The sequence below is a fragment of the Lissotriton vulgaris genome, chromosome 9 (assembly GCF_964263255.1).
Source record: "Lissotriton vulgaris chromosome 9, aLisVul1.2, whole genome shotgun sequence".
NCBI lineage: Eukaryota > Metazoa > Chordata > Amphibia > Caudata > Salamandridae > Lissotriton > Lissotriton vulgaris.
Window position 1 is genome coordinate 1,126,658,790 of NC_141697.1, and position 19,475 is coordinate 1,126,678,264.

The window sequence follows — 19,475 nt, forward strand, 5'->3', positions numbered from 1 at the left end:
TATTACCTTAATTCTTGCGTAGTGGTGGAAAGCTGTTCCACTTATTATCCCTCGCCAGTATTTCTGTGGGGGAACACGTACCTGGGGATCAAAGACAGAGCGTCAGTCATATTGCCCTTCTCTCTGAACATTATTGTGTCCCCAATGGTAAGACATAGACCATCCTCATGTGTGCTGTTAAAAACAATAACCAACATAGTTATCGCCACCAAATAAAAAAGCAGTCACTCCGCTGTTGGTCCGACACCACACTCTCACTCTCTTGAACATACAAATTCCCTAGACCATGAGGACAGTCTTAGTTCTCTATTGCAATAGTCTGTCAAATCGTTTGTGCCATACTCACACGAGTTTATAAGGATTGCTCTAAACCCTGGGCTGCGTGGGGCTGTGTTCTCGCCGTCACACTGCAGGGGTAAGAGGCAAGTATATCATAAGACCTCATGGTATTGAATTACACCATATTTTACCGCTTAGTAATCGTGCACACATATACTATCGCCCCCAGCCTCCCAGAATGTCGTGACACAGATGCTGGTCTTTTTCCGAAAAAAAGTGATCAAAAAAGCATACAAAAGAGCAAGGAATTGCAATAGAGAGGCCCTTTTGGAAACCAACATAAGAGAGAAGACTGAGACCAGCATCTGTGTCATGACATTCAATACAGCCTCAAACCAAGTCAAAAAGATTATTCAAAAGAACTGGGGTATCCTCAATACCAATGGATTAAATCAACCAATGCCACTTTTCTCCTTCAAAAAGAGTGCCAGCATCAAGGACATTATTGTGAATACACGTCCGAGGACCAAGAATTGCGGCACTCAACCCCAGGAAAGGAACTCAATTCTACCATCCATTACGGGACACTATTCCTGTGGATACTGCAAGGCGTGTCCCCTATCCATCAATGGGAAGAGAGTAGATATCGGTCTGAAATACCCGTGGGAACTGCGCAAGTACACCACTTGTAATACAGAGAACGTTATCTATCTTTTAAAATGCCCTTGTGACATGCAGTATGTGGGCATGACCACTCGCAGAGTGAAGACTTGCATCATCGAGCATATGAGCACTATACGATGTGGGAAGACTAATACTAAAATGACAGCCCACTACCAAGAACATAAACACAGTGAAACAGACCTGAGATGGACGGTACTGGACAGACCGTTTATTCCAGTGGGTTCAAGTAATGTGGCGAATTTTCTGCTGATCAGAGAGCAACGATGGGTGGAACGACTGACAAGTAGTTCCTGCGGTCTTAATGATTGCATTCCCTGGTTCCAACTAAATGGCATTATGAGCAAATAAGGATGAGACTGCTGCTTTGCAATGTAGAACACAGGAGTGGCATAGGAAGGATACTATTTGCCCCGTAGGATAGCCTTTATTGATATACAGAATCATTTCTCTGTCAATAATACCACTAAGAGCAGAGAATCCAGAAGTATTCCAAGAATACAAGTTGTAGAGCAACAACACCAGTGTGCACTATTTGTGGAGCATACGTAGCTAGAACGTGATGCTCAATGCGGCATTGTCTAAGGGGTTGATTTTTATGATTTTTATGCATCTTCCCCTTTTTGAAGATCAACCACAAAAAACGGGCTGCTTCTGTTCTTTAACTGTGGTACAATACTTAGTACATGATAGAGCAGAGATGTATGCCTTTGGACTCTCTTTGTTTTACACACTACTAATATGGCGCCCGTTTGTTAGAACTGCCTAGGGCTGACTGCCGAGTCCTTTCTCGCTGCTCATGGAAACAGACAGGCAGCCGGCAGGAACGGTCACATGACCCAAGCTATCCCGGACATAATGGCGGCCTGAAAGCACGCAAAACATTGGCGGAGGGCTGTGAGGCGGGAGCCAGAGACCGAGTGCTTCTTGTGACTAGTAAGTGACTGGGAACGAGTTGGGTTGCAAGATGAGAATAACGTACCTATCGCATGCAAAAAAACGCACATATACTAAGATCGGTAAAACAGCGAGGGACTGGTACGGTTGTCTATGACGGGCTTTTCAGCACACACCTTTAACCATCAGTCACCCCGAGTGTCTCCTCTTAGTTCTGGGAGGCTGGGGGCGATAGTATATGTGTGCGCGATTACTAAGAGGTACAATATGGTCTAATTCAATACTATGAGGTCTTATGATATACTTGCCTCTTACCCCTGCAGTGTGACGGCGAGAACACAGCCCCACGCAGCCCCAGGTTTAGAGCAATCCTCATAAACTCGTGTGAGTATGGCACAAACGAATTGACAGACTATTGCAATAGAGACCTAAGACTGTCCTCATGGTCTATGGTATTTGTATGTTCAAGAGAGTGAGAGTGTGGTGTCGGACCAGCAGCGGAGTGACTGCTTTTTTATTTGGCGGCAATAACTATGTTGGTTTTTGTTTTTAGCAGCACATATGAGGATGATCTATGTCTTACCATAGGGGACACAATAATGTTCAGAGAGAAGGGCAATATGACTGACGCTCTGTCTTTGATCTCTAGGTACGTGTTCCCCCACAGAAATACTGGCGAGGGATAATAAGTGGAACAGTTTTCCACTTCTACGCAAGAATTAAGGTAATAAACACCCTAGCTGGGTAAGGATTGGAAAACAGGGACCAATACCCTGATGAAAGCCTAAATGCCAACCGGATGGAGGCGATGTAGAGGCAGAAACATGTTGGTAGTAGCAGTGGGGATATAGGGACCGTGACTTTCCCTACATACCCCTGATTTTACTTTTTAACCCGGCCAGAGATCACTAACAGAATAAATAGGAGAAGGTTGATCCTTAGGCTGTTTTAACACTTTCATACTGCATTGTTTGGTCCTGTGAAAACAGGGAAGAGGCCTTCCTGTTTTTCTCTCTTTTCTTTTCTATGTTATGTCTTAGTGTCATGTGTATCATCACATCTGTATTCCTTTTACCCTGACCCTCAACACTTGTCTTCGTCAAAAAAAAGATTGCGCTCCATCTAGAGTGTTGGTCTGCACCTAGGTGTCTGATGCGGCCCATTGATGAAGCATGGCACTGCGAGGTGTGTGAGGGCAGTATTAAGATATCTATGATCTTCCTCTAAGTGTTGTTGCAAGGAACAGTATAAACTTTTCAGTCTGTCCCACTGTGCATATTTATGTTAGGACTAATATCCTTAATCTACGAATAAGATACTGTATGGATTAGGATATATTGTTATATGTAGAGTTTCTCTGTTGTGTGAGTTGGGACTTCCTTTTAGCCTGTTTCCCCTTGGTCCAGGGTATTACACCTGTGAACAACTAGACCCACTAGTGTTGCAGACATTTCCGTCAATTTTGGCGGCCATATTGGAATTCCCACATTATTTGTGCTTCATAGGCTAAGAATTCACATCTAATTCTGGGTGTTTTACGTTATGGAAACCACATTGGAAACGCTACATTAGCTATTTTCTAAAGGCGTGATCATTTTATACTCAAAAGATATTTTTGAAAATAAAAATCTGTTTGCATATTAACAAGAGATTCATTTTTTAATGTACTACTACCAACCCTGCCCCTTGATTACGGCCAGGAAATTTTAGATTGTATTTAATCTCACATTTATCCTTAATGATCCCTTCTCCTCTGGAATCACAGGAGATAGTTTCAATCGGTTATACAGTTCAGATTATTGCTATTTACCACTAGATTCTCATTTACTCGTCATGTATATTTTTTCTATCTTATGATTAATATCAAGGATTTAGAATCATTCAGACGTCTCTTCATCTTGACTTAAGTGTTCATTATAACATATAATTGGTACCAAGGGATAGAATCATTTAGACCTTGACTGCTGCTATTTAGTCTATTCACCCATCTCTGTTCTCTTAAGAAAAGAAAGTTTCACCATCCATTTAAGATTTGTTCCTATGTGACCCATTTCTTTATATTGGGTCGTGAGTTTAGTGTTGGACCTACTGCACCGTATGTTGCTCATATTTTTTTTTAAGGTTTTATATAGCGCGAACAAGACTCTTGTGAGTATCAGAGCGTTTACAGGTCAAAATTAGAAGGCAAGATATAATATACCAAGAACAACATAATAGGAAAAAAGAATAACAATGGATAGACATAGAGATCAAGTGAATTTAGCCATGAGGATGGCTTTCACTTCTCTTTTGAAGGAGGCAGTGGAAGGGTTCATTCTGGTTGCAATGGGTAAGGCGTTCCATATCCTCGAGCCATACCCGAGAAGGACCGGTTATACGTTTTTTTCTTGGCAAATTGTTGAGGTTGTAGGAGAAGAGTCTTGGCACTCCTGGAGGCTCTGCTACCCGCAGAGAGCACCTGTTTCTGGGCTAGGTATTGTGGGGCGTTGTGGTAGAGAGCCTTGTGTGTCAAGCAAGCAATTTTTTGTTGAATTTTGGCTTTAAACGGTAGCCATTTGAGTGTTCTCAGGTCTAGGGAAATGTGAGTGTTTCTCTTAGAACCTGTGATGAGTTTTGCAACTGAGTTGATCGTAGCTCTTAGAGGAGCAGTTGATGACCTAGGAAGGCCGCATAGTGTTAATGCACCATATTCCATGCGAGGAATTACTAGGGCTTGAGCTGCTTGTTTGAAATCGTGTGCGGGCAGAAAGGGTTTCAGTTTTCGCAGGGTCTTAAGGTGGAAGTTGGCTCCTTTTGTTGAGGCGCTAATGTGTTTCTGCATCTTTAAGTTCTTTAAGTTATTTATCTCAATAGATAAATAACATTTTCTGAATTACACGCGATGTGCTTCCTCAGTTCCCATGGTGGCTCCCATAGACCAATGTCTACACGTTTCCCATATATTGTAAGTGGACATGCTCTACAGTAGCCGCATGCATAATGACCAGAAACAGGGGGTAAGTTCCAAGTGTTCTCCCTCCTTGTCTCTACTGGTCTCGGGGCCCTATGTCTTGTATGGACCAGCATATCTTTAAAGCTTGCACTTTTCTTGAAAGAAAAAAGAGATGTTAGCTTGTTACATCCATTTGCATTAACTTTACACCAGTTCTTTAATATAACCTCCTTCGTATGGTTAGACGCCGTATCTTATGTAGTGACACATATAGTCCTGTCCTCCCTTACTCTTTGATGAGTTTCTAGTAGAGCCTCCCTGTTTTTACTCTTGGCACGTTTGTGCGCTCTCTTGATTACTTGTTCGGGATAGTCCTGTTCTCTGAGTCTCATGCTCAATAGTTCTGCCTCTCGATTGTACTCTGTCAGTTGTGAGCAGTTTCTGTGTAAATGCAGAAATTGTTCAAATGGGAGGTTCTCCCTTAAGGAGCGTGGGTGGAAACTCTTGAATGATAGTAAGTTGTTACTATCAGTTGGTTTATAGAACAAACTACTCACTATGCCACCATTCTCTGCCTTGATGTTCAGGTCCAGGAATGAGAGCGAATCAGTTGTCATTGTTCCTGTAAAAAACAGATAAGGATTTCTCTTGTTTAGCCATACCAGAAATTTTTCTGCTGTAGAATTATTCGCCTTCCACATTATCATCACATCATCTATATATCGTCTCCAAACTCTTATTTGGTCGAAGAAAGGGTTGTTCCGTGAGAAGATGTTATCATCCTCAATGTGCAAGACATAGAGACAAGCTAGGCTTGGGGCAAAAGAATTCCCCACGGATGTCCCATGGACTTGTATCTCCATATTGGAAAAAGTTCCCCATGAGGGCTAGTTCCATCAGGCATAGAATGAAAGCTCTGGGTGTCTGGTAGTTCCAATCCTCTGAATAGGCAAACATGAATCATGTGTGTGCGCCATGACATATGTTTGTCCTTAATCATCCTCCAGGACCCCAAATAAAATAGTCTACACGTTTCAACCAGGGCTCGATTGATTTCTTAAAAACTCTATTAGGATGTAAAAGGAGAAATCTCTTTCAACAGTGTCCGTCTTAACTTGGAAATAAAGCTGAATGTTAGCAGATTTTCAGTTCTAACTGGTGACTGTACTTTATTTCTTGGTTAGGGAGGCAAATCCAAAGCTAGACACTGTAAGCCCAGACCGGGTAGCACGACGCACCGTCAAGTACCTTCTTCTGAAAAGATTTGTTATGGCTTCCTATGAAAAGCAATTGGGTCTTTCTTTGTTCATATTGGATGCTATTAGAACCTTAAACTGACACCAAGAGCGTTAAAAATCGATCGCTCTGACTAAGAACTCTGGAATGGTTGAACATTGTTTTGCCTTTCTGCGTATTTTTATGCCCTCTGTTTGTGCCTCATCTGTCTTTTCTTGCTCTGCTTTGAACATGTGTGGCATTTCCTATTCATGACTCAATACCTTTCTTTGCATTTTGTTGGCATTATCAGATTGATTTTTTTCAACTTAATCTATTTGGTCATTATGATCAAATTGAATATGTTGTAATAAACAATGCACGTTAAAAATAAAGTTAATATACAAGAACTATGCTATATTTTACTACTAAACAGACAGCCACAAGTGCAGTTACCGTACAGACAACAGGGTCATAATTTGAATGGTGCAGCAAGTGAAGTAGCACCGAGCCAAAAAGTAGTCAGAACTCCTCTAATCACATAATATTGCTATATTTGACTACTACACAGGCAGTCACAATTGCAGTTACCTTGTCCTTAAAAGTGACATGATTTGAATGGAGTAGCAGGTGCAGTGGCGCTATGGCTAAAAGCTCCAGGCACCCCATTAAACACTGATTAGTGCTATATTTTACAACTAAACAGGCAGTCACAAGTGCAGTTATCATTCAGGCACTAGGGTCATGATTTGAATGGTGCAGCAGGTGCAGTGGCACAGGCCAAAAGTTTTCAGAACTCCTCTGAAATCCTAATATTGTTATATTTTACTACTAAACTGGCAGTCACAATTGCAGTTACCTTGCAGTTGAAAAGGGCTTGATTGAAATGGTGCAGTGCACTGGGGCTAAATGTTGTCATAACTTCACTAAACACCAAATATTGCTATATTTTACTATTAAACAGGCAGTCACAAGTGCAGATATCTAGCAAGCACCATGGCAATTGACAAATGGTGCAATGGCACCTGGCCCAAAAGTTGTCAGAACTCCCCTAAACACATAATATTGCTATTACGTCAATGAATTATATTATTTCTAACACTGGGCAAAGCACTACGCTACGCTTGCGTAGTTTGCGAAATTTGCGCTACTTCGCACTACGCGAACTGCACGTAGCACAGTGCAAACACGCGTAGCGTAGTGCAACGGTCATTTTTTGCTTGCTCGCGGCCCTCAACGTCAAGTTGGCGACTGCGAGCAAGCAAAATGACATCCCTGCAAGACTTTTTCCTTGTTCGCGATCAGCAACATCAAGTTGCCAATCGCGAGCGTGGAAAATAAAGCTCCCGGTGAGATTCTCAATGCGGGGAGGTCAGGCTTCTCATTGTGAGTGGTCGCATATGCTCGCGACTGCTGGCGATGAGAAACTACCAGTCCGCGTTGAGAAAGCTGCCGCTCGAGTAAAAAAAGTCTAGAGCGGCAGAAAACTACAGCTCGCACTGTGCAAGATGCCGTTTTCAATAACTGCACAGTGCCGGATGCTTGTCCGCACTGTGCAATCATTGAAATTGGCATCTTGCACAGCGCGAACAGGTTACTAGGCAGTTCGGGTAGTGCTATGCGTAGCTCGAGTAGTGCGAAGTGCACTTCGCGTAGCTACGCGTAGCGCTACTTCGTGAACTACGCCCAGGGTTAATTATTTCCCTCTTTTATTACTCGCACTGTATCACTGGTAACAACACAATATATTGTCTTCTTGTATATAATTATCAAACAGACTTTCAGTAACTTATATTGTACAACTACTCAGCAAGCTACAACTTACAACAAGAAACAGCTTATTATTAATCACATAGACAAAACCTAATGCATTTTACCAATCCTTTTCATTGTCATTAAGTCGAGCATCAGCGCGCATGCCCCGGTTACTTACCGGTAATCTTTATTACTCCGAGTTAGTCTTCCTCGCCACATGACTAACAAGCTGAGCTTCAGCTCCACACCAGAATCCTACAAAGCAAAAGTTAGCCTCCCATCCCTTCCCAATAATGCCGACCCATACACTCCATGACCACTATAAGAGGCGAGCCTGCCCCCCAAACCCTGAAACTACCAAGCCAAAACATGAAGCGGATAGCCAGACAGGGAGGGAGGGAGGGGAATTCATGTGGCGAGGAAGACTAACTCGGAGTAATGGAGATTACCGGTAAGTAACCGGGGCATTACTTCCTCGTTAGTCTTCCTCGCCACATGACTAACGAAGTGAGCACATACCCAAGCCAGGAAGGCTTCATGGTACACAAGAAACTACCACCAAGGCGGAAACAGGTAACCAAAACAACTTTAATCCAGCACTCAGAACAGCTCCCGCAAAAACCCCAGTTGGTGCGTTTCTAGTTCTGCTTATGCTGTGTTTAAAAGATTTGTGTGAGGGTACTTTGCAAGTTATCTAAGCTGTGTACTGATTGTTTTTTAAACATTAGCTGTTAGATATTTATTTATTTATTGCCATCATGACCTTCAGCTCGCTTCACATAAATAGAAAGGCAAGCATTTGCAATGCAATAAGTCTCGCATTTACGAGAGTTTGAGCTATTGGCATTGTAAATGACAGTGCCTTTTATTTATGTGTTGGTTTTCAAAACATATAAATAAAAGGCATTATCATCACAATGCCGACAGCTAAATTCTCGCAAAAGCGAGACCTATTGCATTGCAAATGCTTGAGTTTTTGAGTGTCTCATCACTACACAACGAACAGCTGCTGCCTACTTCCGGGTCAGGGGAGATAGAAACAGCACGAGCACACGGAAAAGCAGACTGTTCATCTCAGCGTTCTATTTCCGGGACAAGGAGCAACGTCGCTCTGTCACTCGCTTCTCTCTTTATCGTCAATCTCGATTTTGCCCGCCTCCTCGAGCAACCTATTGGACAACCAAAGGGCAGAACAGCAACGCTATCAGAGAGTCGCCCAATCAGAAAGCAACCTGAACCCACAGCCTGCAGCGTACAGAACTTGGGCGGAGATTACCATGGGTACGTGAATGTCCACGTGACGCATGTGCTGCTCTGCGACTGCCGGTGTCCTGTGATGGGAAAGAGCGGCTGTAATCATGACCCAGGCGGAGAAGGGAGACCCGGAGAACGGGAAGGAGAAGGAGCGAGAGAAAGAGCAGCGCGTTGGAGTGAAGCGCCCAATCGTGCCGGCCGTTGTGCAGGAGTCTATGCAAGAGGTGAGCACAGCCTTGGAAACCTAAAGCGCAACACCCATCCGAGAGAGTGAGATTCTAGTGTACAGTAGCATTCTCTTGTTCAAATGTGTGCTGTTACATGTATGGCTTCTTTTCAAAATCACACGGCATGGTGCAATGTCGTCTTCTCATAAGCTTGAGGTTTAGAATCCCTATGTTTCTGTAAACAAGAAGTTCTTTAATTAGGAATAGAGAATACCTGCACTCCTCAGCACTGCTTCTATACATTTAATGGGAAAGTGCCAGCACTTTTCAGAGCAAAGAGGTGCTCTAAAGAGTAAGTTCCCTCACTCCTATAATTCAATTTAAATAATTGAATTGTTTAAATGTTGAAGCAGATTCTGACTATCCAAATGAGAACAGGATCTAACCCTAAGCATATGGAGACATGCGAGATAATCTCTCCTAGGCACCAATAAATGCTAGGTGAATTCCTATTTTTCTAATCAACCAGAGGACGTGCTTCTTTATACTGTGCACTCATAGTATTCGTTAGTTCACAATACCATGTAGAAAGAAGATGGCAGACCTCACCCTGGATTCTATTTCCAGAAACACAAGAATGCCTTCATGAGTCCCGAAGGACGTTATACAACAACAATAATCGTGCTCGTCACATTAATTTTAACCATTACCCCTGACTTATTACATTCAATGTGGTTTGTTAATGGCAGGAAGAATGCTTTGTAAACTGGCCCTTCATAGCAGGTGGGGTCAGCAAGCTGCATCATTTCAGGTCTATTTGTCCTATCTAGAGGTGGGAGAATCTCCGAAGTAATGCCCTTGACGAGATTGATTAGGACTAAGCTTAAATAGTTATCTGCAGTTGCAGAGTACAGTCGAAAAATACTCGGCAGACACCCTAAACCAATCATTCCTATACAAAGTGTTGTCTCTTTTATAATCTAGGCTTTTTCTTTTTACAAGTGCCTTCTGGCTAAATATTAGCTGGCAGTGTGCTGTCCAGCCTTGCCCATGCACTCCCACCCGAGCCCCTTATCGATAGCCAGCTTCTTTATTATATGCATGTTAGACCAGACAGCCTTAGGGTGGTCTTTCCCCCAACTTATTGCCTGCCTTCCTCCAGTTGTCTGATCTCGGTTTTGCTGATATTAGGACTCTGTGCACTTTACCATTGCTGGCAATGCTAAAGTGCTTGTGCTCTCTCCCCTAAACATGGTAATATTAGTTCATCCCCAATTGGCATATTTAATTTACTTATATGTACCTAGTAAAATCGTAACCCTTTACCCAGGGCATGTAAATTAAATATTACTAGTGGACATGCAGCACTGGTTGTGCCACCCTCTTAAGTGGCCCTTTAAGCAGGTCTCGGGTCTGCTATTACAGAGCCTATGTGTGAAGTTTACACTGCCATGTCGGCCTGTCAAAACAGCCCTTTTGCCAGGCCCAAAGATTAACTTTTTTATTCACATACGTCACCCCTAAGGTAGGCTGTGTGTGACCCAGAGGGCTGGTCGCAGTGTTTTTAAAAGGCATGGCATGGACTTTTAATTTTTCCATGTCTTTGTAGTGAAGAACTCCCAAAGTCATTTTTCAGTATTGCAAGGACTATCTCTCCCATAGGATAACATTGTGATTACCTTATTACATTGTATAAGCGTAATTTTCAATTGGGAAGAGATAAGACCCACACGAACTCAGCTGTCCACTCCTTCCCATGGTCCCACAGACTCATATCCAGGTCCAACAGGTGCCATCGCCATCCGCATTATCAAGTAGTCAACTGGTTCACCGAAACCTGTCCCTTGAATGCATGCTGTAAGTGATAATCCTGTAGGGGTGTTCCTCCTTTAGAGTGTGACTCCCAAGATGATAGCCAAAGCCTTATGAACAAAGCAGTGCACTGGTGTAAACAAAGAGGGCAGGGTGGCGTTTTGACTTAGCAAATACAATTATCTTTGCCCGCAGGTAAGCTGGGTAGGGCCCACCCCAAAAAGCTTGAAGGGGGGGGGGGGGCTTGGGGGTTGTATGCTGCTGAACCTTAAAGATCCTACCCTCCCTTGTTTGCTCCCTGTTGTCATGTCTGGCCTATTTATCACATCATCAACCCAAAATACATGCCCTACCACTAGGCTTCTTTTACCGTCCACCTTCCACTGATACCACAGCTAAGAGCTGGCGCAGTTAGACTGTTGTTTCTACAAGGCAGTAAGAGAAATACACAAATGTATTAAGATCAGTCTCTTAATATACACAGACATTGAATCTGTCCAATTTAAGCACAAGGGTATACATATACTAAACTGTTAATGATCCCTTATGTACATGCATAACCCTTCAAATTCAACAATACGCTCGGATGCTAAACATTTATTTATCCAGTAAATATTGTTAAATGATTAATTTGTATAGCAAATATTTTTTTGTGTTTGAAGAGATAGTAAAACCAAAACATAATCCTTTACATTTCTCGTTTGCGCTGTGCCTTATATATGGTAAACATCGTTTACCACAAAGTTTTAACAACGCGGTACCTTTACCATGCATCCCTTACAACGCAAGTCGTTACCACGACTTGCGCTGGAGGGCGCTAAAGGTTTAAAAATAGTTAATTTACTATCCCAACACCTTCCCTAAGGTCCACGGGGACTGGTGTTAGAATAGTAACTTATACTATTCGAAATCCGCACCCCCAACGCAAGTCGTGGTAACGACTTGCGTTGTAAGGGAAGCGTGGTAAAGGGATGCGTTGTGACGGTACGCGTTGTACCGTCATACATCCCTTATATATTATTGATGAAGGTTCCTCAATCATTAATGAAGACACATTGGAGCTAAGCACAGATACACTCGTGTAAGAGTTAATGACCAACACTAATATCAATACTTTGTCTGACTTCTTAATTATGTTATATTTTTCTACATAACTTCTTTCGGTTAAATCACATGAATCTTTTCCATTATCATTTTTGTAATTCTATTATTTCACATACATAAAGTATTTAATAATACAGTTAGTTACATCATTCATTTTTAGTGAATACAATTTACTAACTTCATTTTAATCACTCTTCTAGAAATAACTTGATTATTTTTGAAAGACATTTCTCATTCACATATTCAAATAAGACTTGCATCTAAAAGATCATAAAAGATAGACATAGGTAAGATTCTGTCACTGGAAGCAATATTTACCATGGATTTATGTAGTTACTAACAGTACTTAACATGATTACCATTGCTGTGCTCCTTCAGAGTGTAATTTTCTTAAATATGCAATCTAAGATTTTTAACTGGAGACTAAGTGGTCTTCTAATGAGATGAGAAAACTTCATGCAAAGTTTAAATGAGACTGGCTAGCATGGGTAGCCATCTGGTAATTAATTCATGGAAAAACCGTAACCTTAAATAGATATCATCTAGGTTATTTATAAACTATAGACACATTGAGTCTAAATAGAGATCCTCACATTGTTAATTACTGGTGGCCACTATATAATGAGGCACTATGTAGTGCAGTTGTCAACTGATTACTCAAAATCAGCCAGGTACAGTGCTCACCTGCAAGGGTAGCTGGAAATCTCAGGAAATTTAAGAGTGGTGTGATCTAGCTTCTTTTGACATAAGGTTTCGAAGAGTTCCTTATGGCCAATAATAAGACTATTCTGTAATGAATATAGTATATACCAAATTAGATGAGTGATGGCACATCTTCATGAAACATTGGACACAAAGGCCCTGTGATGAGTCTTACATGGCCATTGTTTGAACTGGGGGTCTGTAGTTGGCAGTGGCTTGCACCTTTGTCCAAATAGGGACCCTTGCTTCTAGTCAGAGTAAGGGGGCTCCACTCCTAAATAACCCCTGCTCAACCGTGTGGTAGCTTGGCACGAGCAGGAAGGCTTATCTCAAAGGCAGTGTGTAAAGTATTTGTGAACACATACAGTAATACAGTGAAATCACTACAGATTGATACCACACAGGTTTAATAAAAATACGTATTCTTTATATAGACTTAACGCAAGACCCAAACAACAAAAATCCACAATACAGTATTAAGAAAATGGCTTTAGAATGGTAGAAATAACTCACTTTTCTCACAAAGTACCTTAGGATGCGTCACTCAAGACAAAAAATGGTTCGCAGGGAGACTGATGCGTGGGTTACTTGCATCGGGAGAGGCGATGCGTCTGTCCCTCAGTGCTTGAGCAAAGTAGGTGATGCGTCTGTTCCTTACCAGAGAGGAGGTGATGCGACTATCTCGTTGTGTGGCCCGGTTGCAATGCGACAAGATGGCGCCTTGATCCGATGCGAAAAGATGGCGCCCTTGATGCCATGCGTCTACGTGAAGACGATGCGTGCACGCTCGACGGCGACTCTGTAACTTTGGAGCTGCGACAGGCCCTGCGACACGCTTCTCTGGTGATGCGACGGCAACCCTTGAAATAGTGACACTCTTCTCCAGGGATGCGACGGCACACAGCTGCGACGAAGACACGCTTCTCCAGTGATGTGACGGCAACCCTTGTTGAGTCGCTCTTCCAGCTCCCAAAAACACGCAGGCTTCTGCAGACAGAATTCCCAGCAAGGAAATTCAGGGAGGAGCTGGTGGTGAAGTCTTGTATCCCTGAGACTTCAGCAGGAGGCAAGCACAGTTCAAGCCCATGGAGATTCTTCTTCAAGATGATGAAAGTTGCAAATAAAAGTGTTTCTCTTTTCCTTGGCAATAAAGAAACCACTGCAGGCCAACCCCAAAAAGCAACAGACTGACAGAGGGGAGGTCAAAAACTCCTGCAGAATCTCTGGTTCTTCTCCTTGGAAAAAGTTCTGTCTTGATGTCCAGAAGTGATCCAAAGTTCTGGCGTCTTGGTCCCCCTTTTTATACACACAAATCCTTTGTCTCTGACGGCAGAGGTTGTCTGTACCTAGTCCACACCAGTTCTGGGTGCATTCTGCAGTGCACAACTTCTTCCTTTGTCAGTGTGGACTAGGGTCATCAGACATTCCGCAAGAGGTGGAACCAGCATTGTGGAACGAAGACACAGCCCTATTCAGGCCGAGGTGCTACTCCTCCCACCAATCCCAATGCAGATAGGTCTAGTCAGCCTAGTGCTGACTCACCCTGCCTCCTGGAACCCCCTCAGCCCCTGTCACTCACAAACCAGACATCCAATACACAACCTAACAGAGGCAGGCTGGATGGCTTAGGCAAGAAAAATATCTATTTTCTAAAAAGGGTATTTTCAAACACAGAATGTTAAAACCGATTTTACTAAAATATGTATTTTATCATTCTGAGTTCTGCCATGTTCCCTGGGTCAGTTAGGATTATAAGATGTTCTAATCTGCCTGCCAATCGTGCCTATGGAGACAGGTAGCCTTGCAATAGTGAAACACAAAATTGGCTGTAATTCACTATCAGGACATGCTACACACATCAGGGCATGTCCTACCTTTCACATACAATGCACCCTGCACTAGGGCCTACCTTAGGGGTGGCTAACATGTAGAAAAGGGAAGGTTTAGGGACTGGAAAGTGGGTGCACTTACCAAGTCGACATGGCAGTACTAGACAGCACACAGGCTCTGAGATGGCAGTCCTGAGACACATTTTACAAGTTGCTTCTGTGGGTGGCACAATCAGTGCTGCAGCATTTGATCTACAGGCCCTGGGCACATATGGTGCACTGTACTATGGTCTGACGAGTAAATCAATAGCAGTGGCACAGTGCCCAAAGCATCTAACCAGCAAAAACATATAAAAAACAGAGGAGACAACAGCCAAAAATGGAAGGCAGACAATGGTACCAGGTTTAACAGTCATGATGGATTTTTACTGTAAAATGCAATAATCACTTAATATAATTATTTATATACGCTGACAGCACATCCATGGGATTGAGTTACAGACATGCACACAAAATCAGCACGCAATCTAACCTGATACTGAAGATTACAGCATTTTATCTTCTGTATTGTATACATGGATTCACACGCACAATGGCTGCTGGTCATAAATGCGTTCAGGCATCCGTAAGTTCGTATCTACTACAAATTCCACTATTTCACCTCCAGACTTTCAGAGGTGAGCCAGACATTTGCATGCTGCAGAAGATCTTTAAATGGATGCCTCAGAACACCAGACAAACTGTCACATAAGCACTCCTTGCAAACAGGCTGGACTAGGACAACACTCTCTACGTCGGAATCTCCAAACAACTCCTACACAGACTCAATACCATCCAGGACGTGACAACAAGACTCCTCGTACTCGACCTCCCAAGCTACACCTACATCACACCGCAGGCCAGGAAGCTTTACTGGCTCCCCATGCTCAAGCACAGCCAATTCAAATTTCTTGCACACACATACAACGCCCTAAACAACACAGGACCAGAATACCTGAACAGCCATATACATTCACCAACCCACCAGACACCTACGCTCTGACTCGCTCTCACTCGCACATATGCCTGCTTCCACAAAAGCAATACTGGAGGTTGCTCATTTTCCTACATTACACCCAAGACATGGCACGACCTCCCTCAACACATCAGAGCCTCCTCCTTACTTACTAAGTTCTGCAAAAAGCTGAAGACCTTGCTCTTCGTATAAGCTTCTTGGGGCCACACACCTACACACCATGCCCAAGCCCCTAAATACTCTCTCAGCTGATTAGTGCACTATACAAAAAAAACATAACTTAACATATGACTGATGTTGACCCTGCCTAGTTTGCCTTTCAGAGTTGATCTTGCTCTGTTTATGTTCCTCACCCTTCTAATCTTGATCTACACCAGTTCAACTTTATTTTGAGAGATGCTTGTAGATTTGTACTCTTCTATCCTATTCTGCTGACACATCTAGCCAGACCTAGTATGTGGCTGACTCTTCTGCCTTGCCAGCATTTCTGAAGTCATCCTGACATTTGCTTCTCTGCTCTACCGAGGCTTTTTTTTTCAGACAGGAGCTTGACGTGTGACTGGCTGTTCCCTAGCTAATTCATTTACCAACATTGGGCAGATGACGAGGCCATTGTACTCACCAATCTAATTATTATTTGAAGTTGTCATTGATTGGGCACTTTTTTGGAATGCCTAGCACTTGTCCTACTACCATCATTGAATGGCGATACATTTTCCTCAATTATCTTACTGGAAAGCATACCTGTACTACCTAGGCTGAAAGTCTGAGAAGTTAAGCTACTGCTAATTTGACTTGATGTTGGAATCAAATCTCTGATCCAGAAGTGAGACTGTGTCAGTGTGGGGGAGACCAGCTTTGCAAACCATGTAGTAATGTGCTGAGCTGATCAGTAAGCTTCATGGAGAATCTATAAATGCCACTTTCATTAGTGCTTTTAAGATATCTCTACCCATGATGACTTTCATTACTGTTAGATACGTCTTCCAACATTCTATAACATGTCAGACAGCATCCTGAAATTCAATTGCATGTTTTATATTTTCATCTGGAGACTAAATTAAAACTATTGCTAATTCTTCCATGTTTTCTAATGGGTCACTCTCCCAATGGTTTGATTTACTTAATATTTTTCATCTAGAACAGGGATGGCCTCCTTCAGTCAAGCCTAGACACTATTGTAATTTTACTGTAATATATCTTTGATCAATGTGGAAATTAACATGTTATACACCTATTGTAAAGCGGAGTCCTGGAAGCATTTGAGATTTGGTAATGCGACTACTTTATTCTTCTTGTAAATGTCCCTGAACCTACATGGACCCAGCTGCCAACAAAGTAAGTTGAAACTTTTTTCCCCAGGGTTCTTCTGATCCAAATATGACAAACCTATCCAGGTTTCCCTACAATATCGTCGGAGTGTTAACAGTTTTGAGGGCTGACCGAGTGATGTTCAAAGCATCGGTTTCTAGCCTAGCAGTAGTTAAGGCAGAGGGAGTACATACCTAAATTGTATGTTTCTGATAACAAAGAAATTCAACACAATAATTCTGTGAAATACAGTGATTCGGTAATGGATTACTGTTTGATGAAATAGTCAGTTTCTCCGAAGTATGGACTACATAAAGTGTGGATGAATCAAATGCTATGCTTATTATAACTAAGGAAACGGAGTAACCATTTGTGGTGTGCATGTCTACAGTTTTTCTTCATATTCCTTCTTTGGCTTAATTGCTGAGCACAGGTGCTGGTTGAAGTATGCAGAACTGATGCTAAGTAGGGGTGCTTTAGTTCTTAAAAAGTAAAGTGAGTCCTTTTGATCCAAGAGCCACACGTTGTGGCAGTCCACTGTAAAGCGAGAGTTGTGATTCTTTTTCGCATTCTGTAATAATAAGTAGAAAGCAAGTCAGTTATACTGTTAAAGCTCTTATTAACTAGCTTCATGCATTGCAAGTGTTGTCTTTTGCCCATTTTCACTACTGTAGCTTTTGTTCAGGTTTACCATTGTCTCTGATATTAATAATGAATGTACTTTTTTATTTATGTTTACAGCAAATACAGAGTAACTTCATCATTGTAATCCACCCTGGGTCTACTACTCTGAGAATTGGAAGGGCCACAGACACGCTTCCTGTAAATATTCCTCATGTCATTGCAAGAAGACACAAGCAGCAGGGGCAGCCTACATACAGGGACAAATGGCTCCTAAGAGATGGACTAAATGTATGTGAATTTAGAACCAGTTCGTTGGAAAGCATGAAATATGTGCTATTATTAATCTAAAAAGAAAGGGGTCTGCTCAATGTACTTTCATAATACGTTAAAAAAAAATGGTTAGATTACCAGAGATGGGGATGGCAATATTTATTTACTTTCTTTAGCAACAAAGGCATACTGTGTTGGACATTGGTGAGCCACAGTTGGTTGTTAATAGACCCCTAACAACTTTGACTGTCTCAATACCATCACTTTTCCTAAAAGGGACAGTGTGTTGGTTTGTATTGAACATTACGTATTTGTACATATGAGGACTGTGAGTATATTTTCCATTGTATGATTGTTTTCAGTAACACACATTTCTAGAAAGTTTCAGCTTTTCATCCTTCAGATTGTAATACATTTTAGTTCATTTCCATCAACTGAATCAGGTTTGTTTTTGTGCATGCATGATTGTCCGAAACATACACTGCCTGTCTTTCGTGTCTCTCTCTTCCATTGCCCCTTGTGCGCTTATATCACATGGAGACTTGTTCATTTTCTGTTCTCTGTTGCTTTTATTCCCTTACTAAAATTCACGTAAACCACTTACCTCAGCTTGTTACACTTTATAAAGTGCCTTACACAGTTTCACTCAACTCTCCTATTAATTTAATATTGTGCAATTACATTCTCAGTGGCTTTCTAAGGGAAGATATTTGAACAATTATTGCTCAGTTAGATGTATATCACTTGAATATTTTTGTACATCATTTGTAATTTGCCCAACATTTTTTGATTATTGTGCATAATTTATCTGCAGAAGCCAGAGAGTAATGAACAAAGGCAGAATGGGCTGAAAATGGTAGACCAGGCAATCTGGTCCAAAAAGATGTCAAATGGCACCAGGCGCATCCCAGTGTCTCCAGATCAGGTAAACTACATGTATGTTGACATCTATTTGTGTTCTGTCATTTGTGAGGTAGGCAATGTCTCCAATGTCACTAGCATTAATCATTGACCTCGAGTACAGATGCCAAGGAATGCTTCCAGCTTCATTTGGGCCTTCATGGGTGAGACTTACATTTTCCAGGAAATTCTCGAGTATCTTTAAGGTGATGTGTAATAGTTAGTATGAAATTTTCATGAAGTGCAATAATCAATTTTCGGCTGGTTGTCATGGGGATATTTTGGTAACCTAGAGTGACTTTAGTTCTTCTAGGATTGAAGATTGTCAGTTGAAACTTTCTGGAAGTAATTCCAGTATCTTTAGGAATTCCTTGAATCTTGAATAAAGCATCACCAGAACTGTCTATCTTGAGTGTCACTGACACTTTATGGCATTTTTCCTCAGGTTTCTCTCTATTTGCTCCTATACTGTTATGTTTTCATCGGTCTTATTTGCATCCATTACCCTTCTGTAAATGCTGGCAGTATGGTGACATGTAGATTTAGTTAATAACTAGTCTATAATCATTCCAGTTTTATCAAACTTGTCTTAAATCTGTTTATACTAAAGTCAGGATCCTTATTTTCTTCATGAGAGCCCAAAACATTGGAGTAAGTCGAACTTAAAGCCAATACTAGATTGTGTTTATATGTGATTAATCCTAACACGGTAATAACTTGAACTCCAC

General features: G+C 41.9%; 1 protein-coding gene across 1 annotated transcript in view; it reads left to right on the forward strand.

Annotated features, from left to right (window-relative positions):
* The first annotated feature begins 8,933 nt into the window (after positions 1 to 8,933).
* Positions 8,934 to 19,475, forward strand: part of ACTR8 (actin related protein 8) — a 115,324-nt gene continuing 104,782 nt past the window's right edge. Inside the window, exons 1-3 of the mRNA XM_086939139.1 lie at positions 8,934 to 9,237; positions 17,695 to 17,865; positions 18,662 to 18,772. Coding sequence (XP_086795265.1) covers positions 9,118 to 9,237; positions 17,695 to 17,865; positions 18,662 to 18,772 — 402 coding nt within the window. The 5' untranslated portion in view covers positions 8,934 to 9,117. The remainder of the gene's footprint in view (positions 9,238 to 17,694; positions 17,866 to 18,661; positions 18,773 to 19,475) is intronic.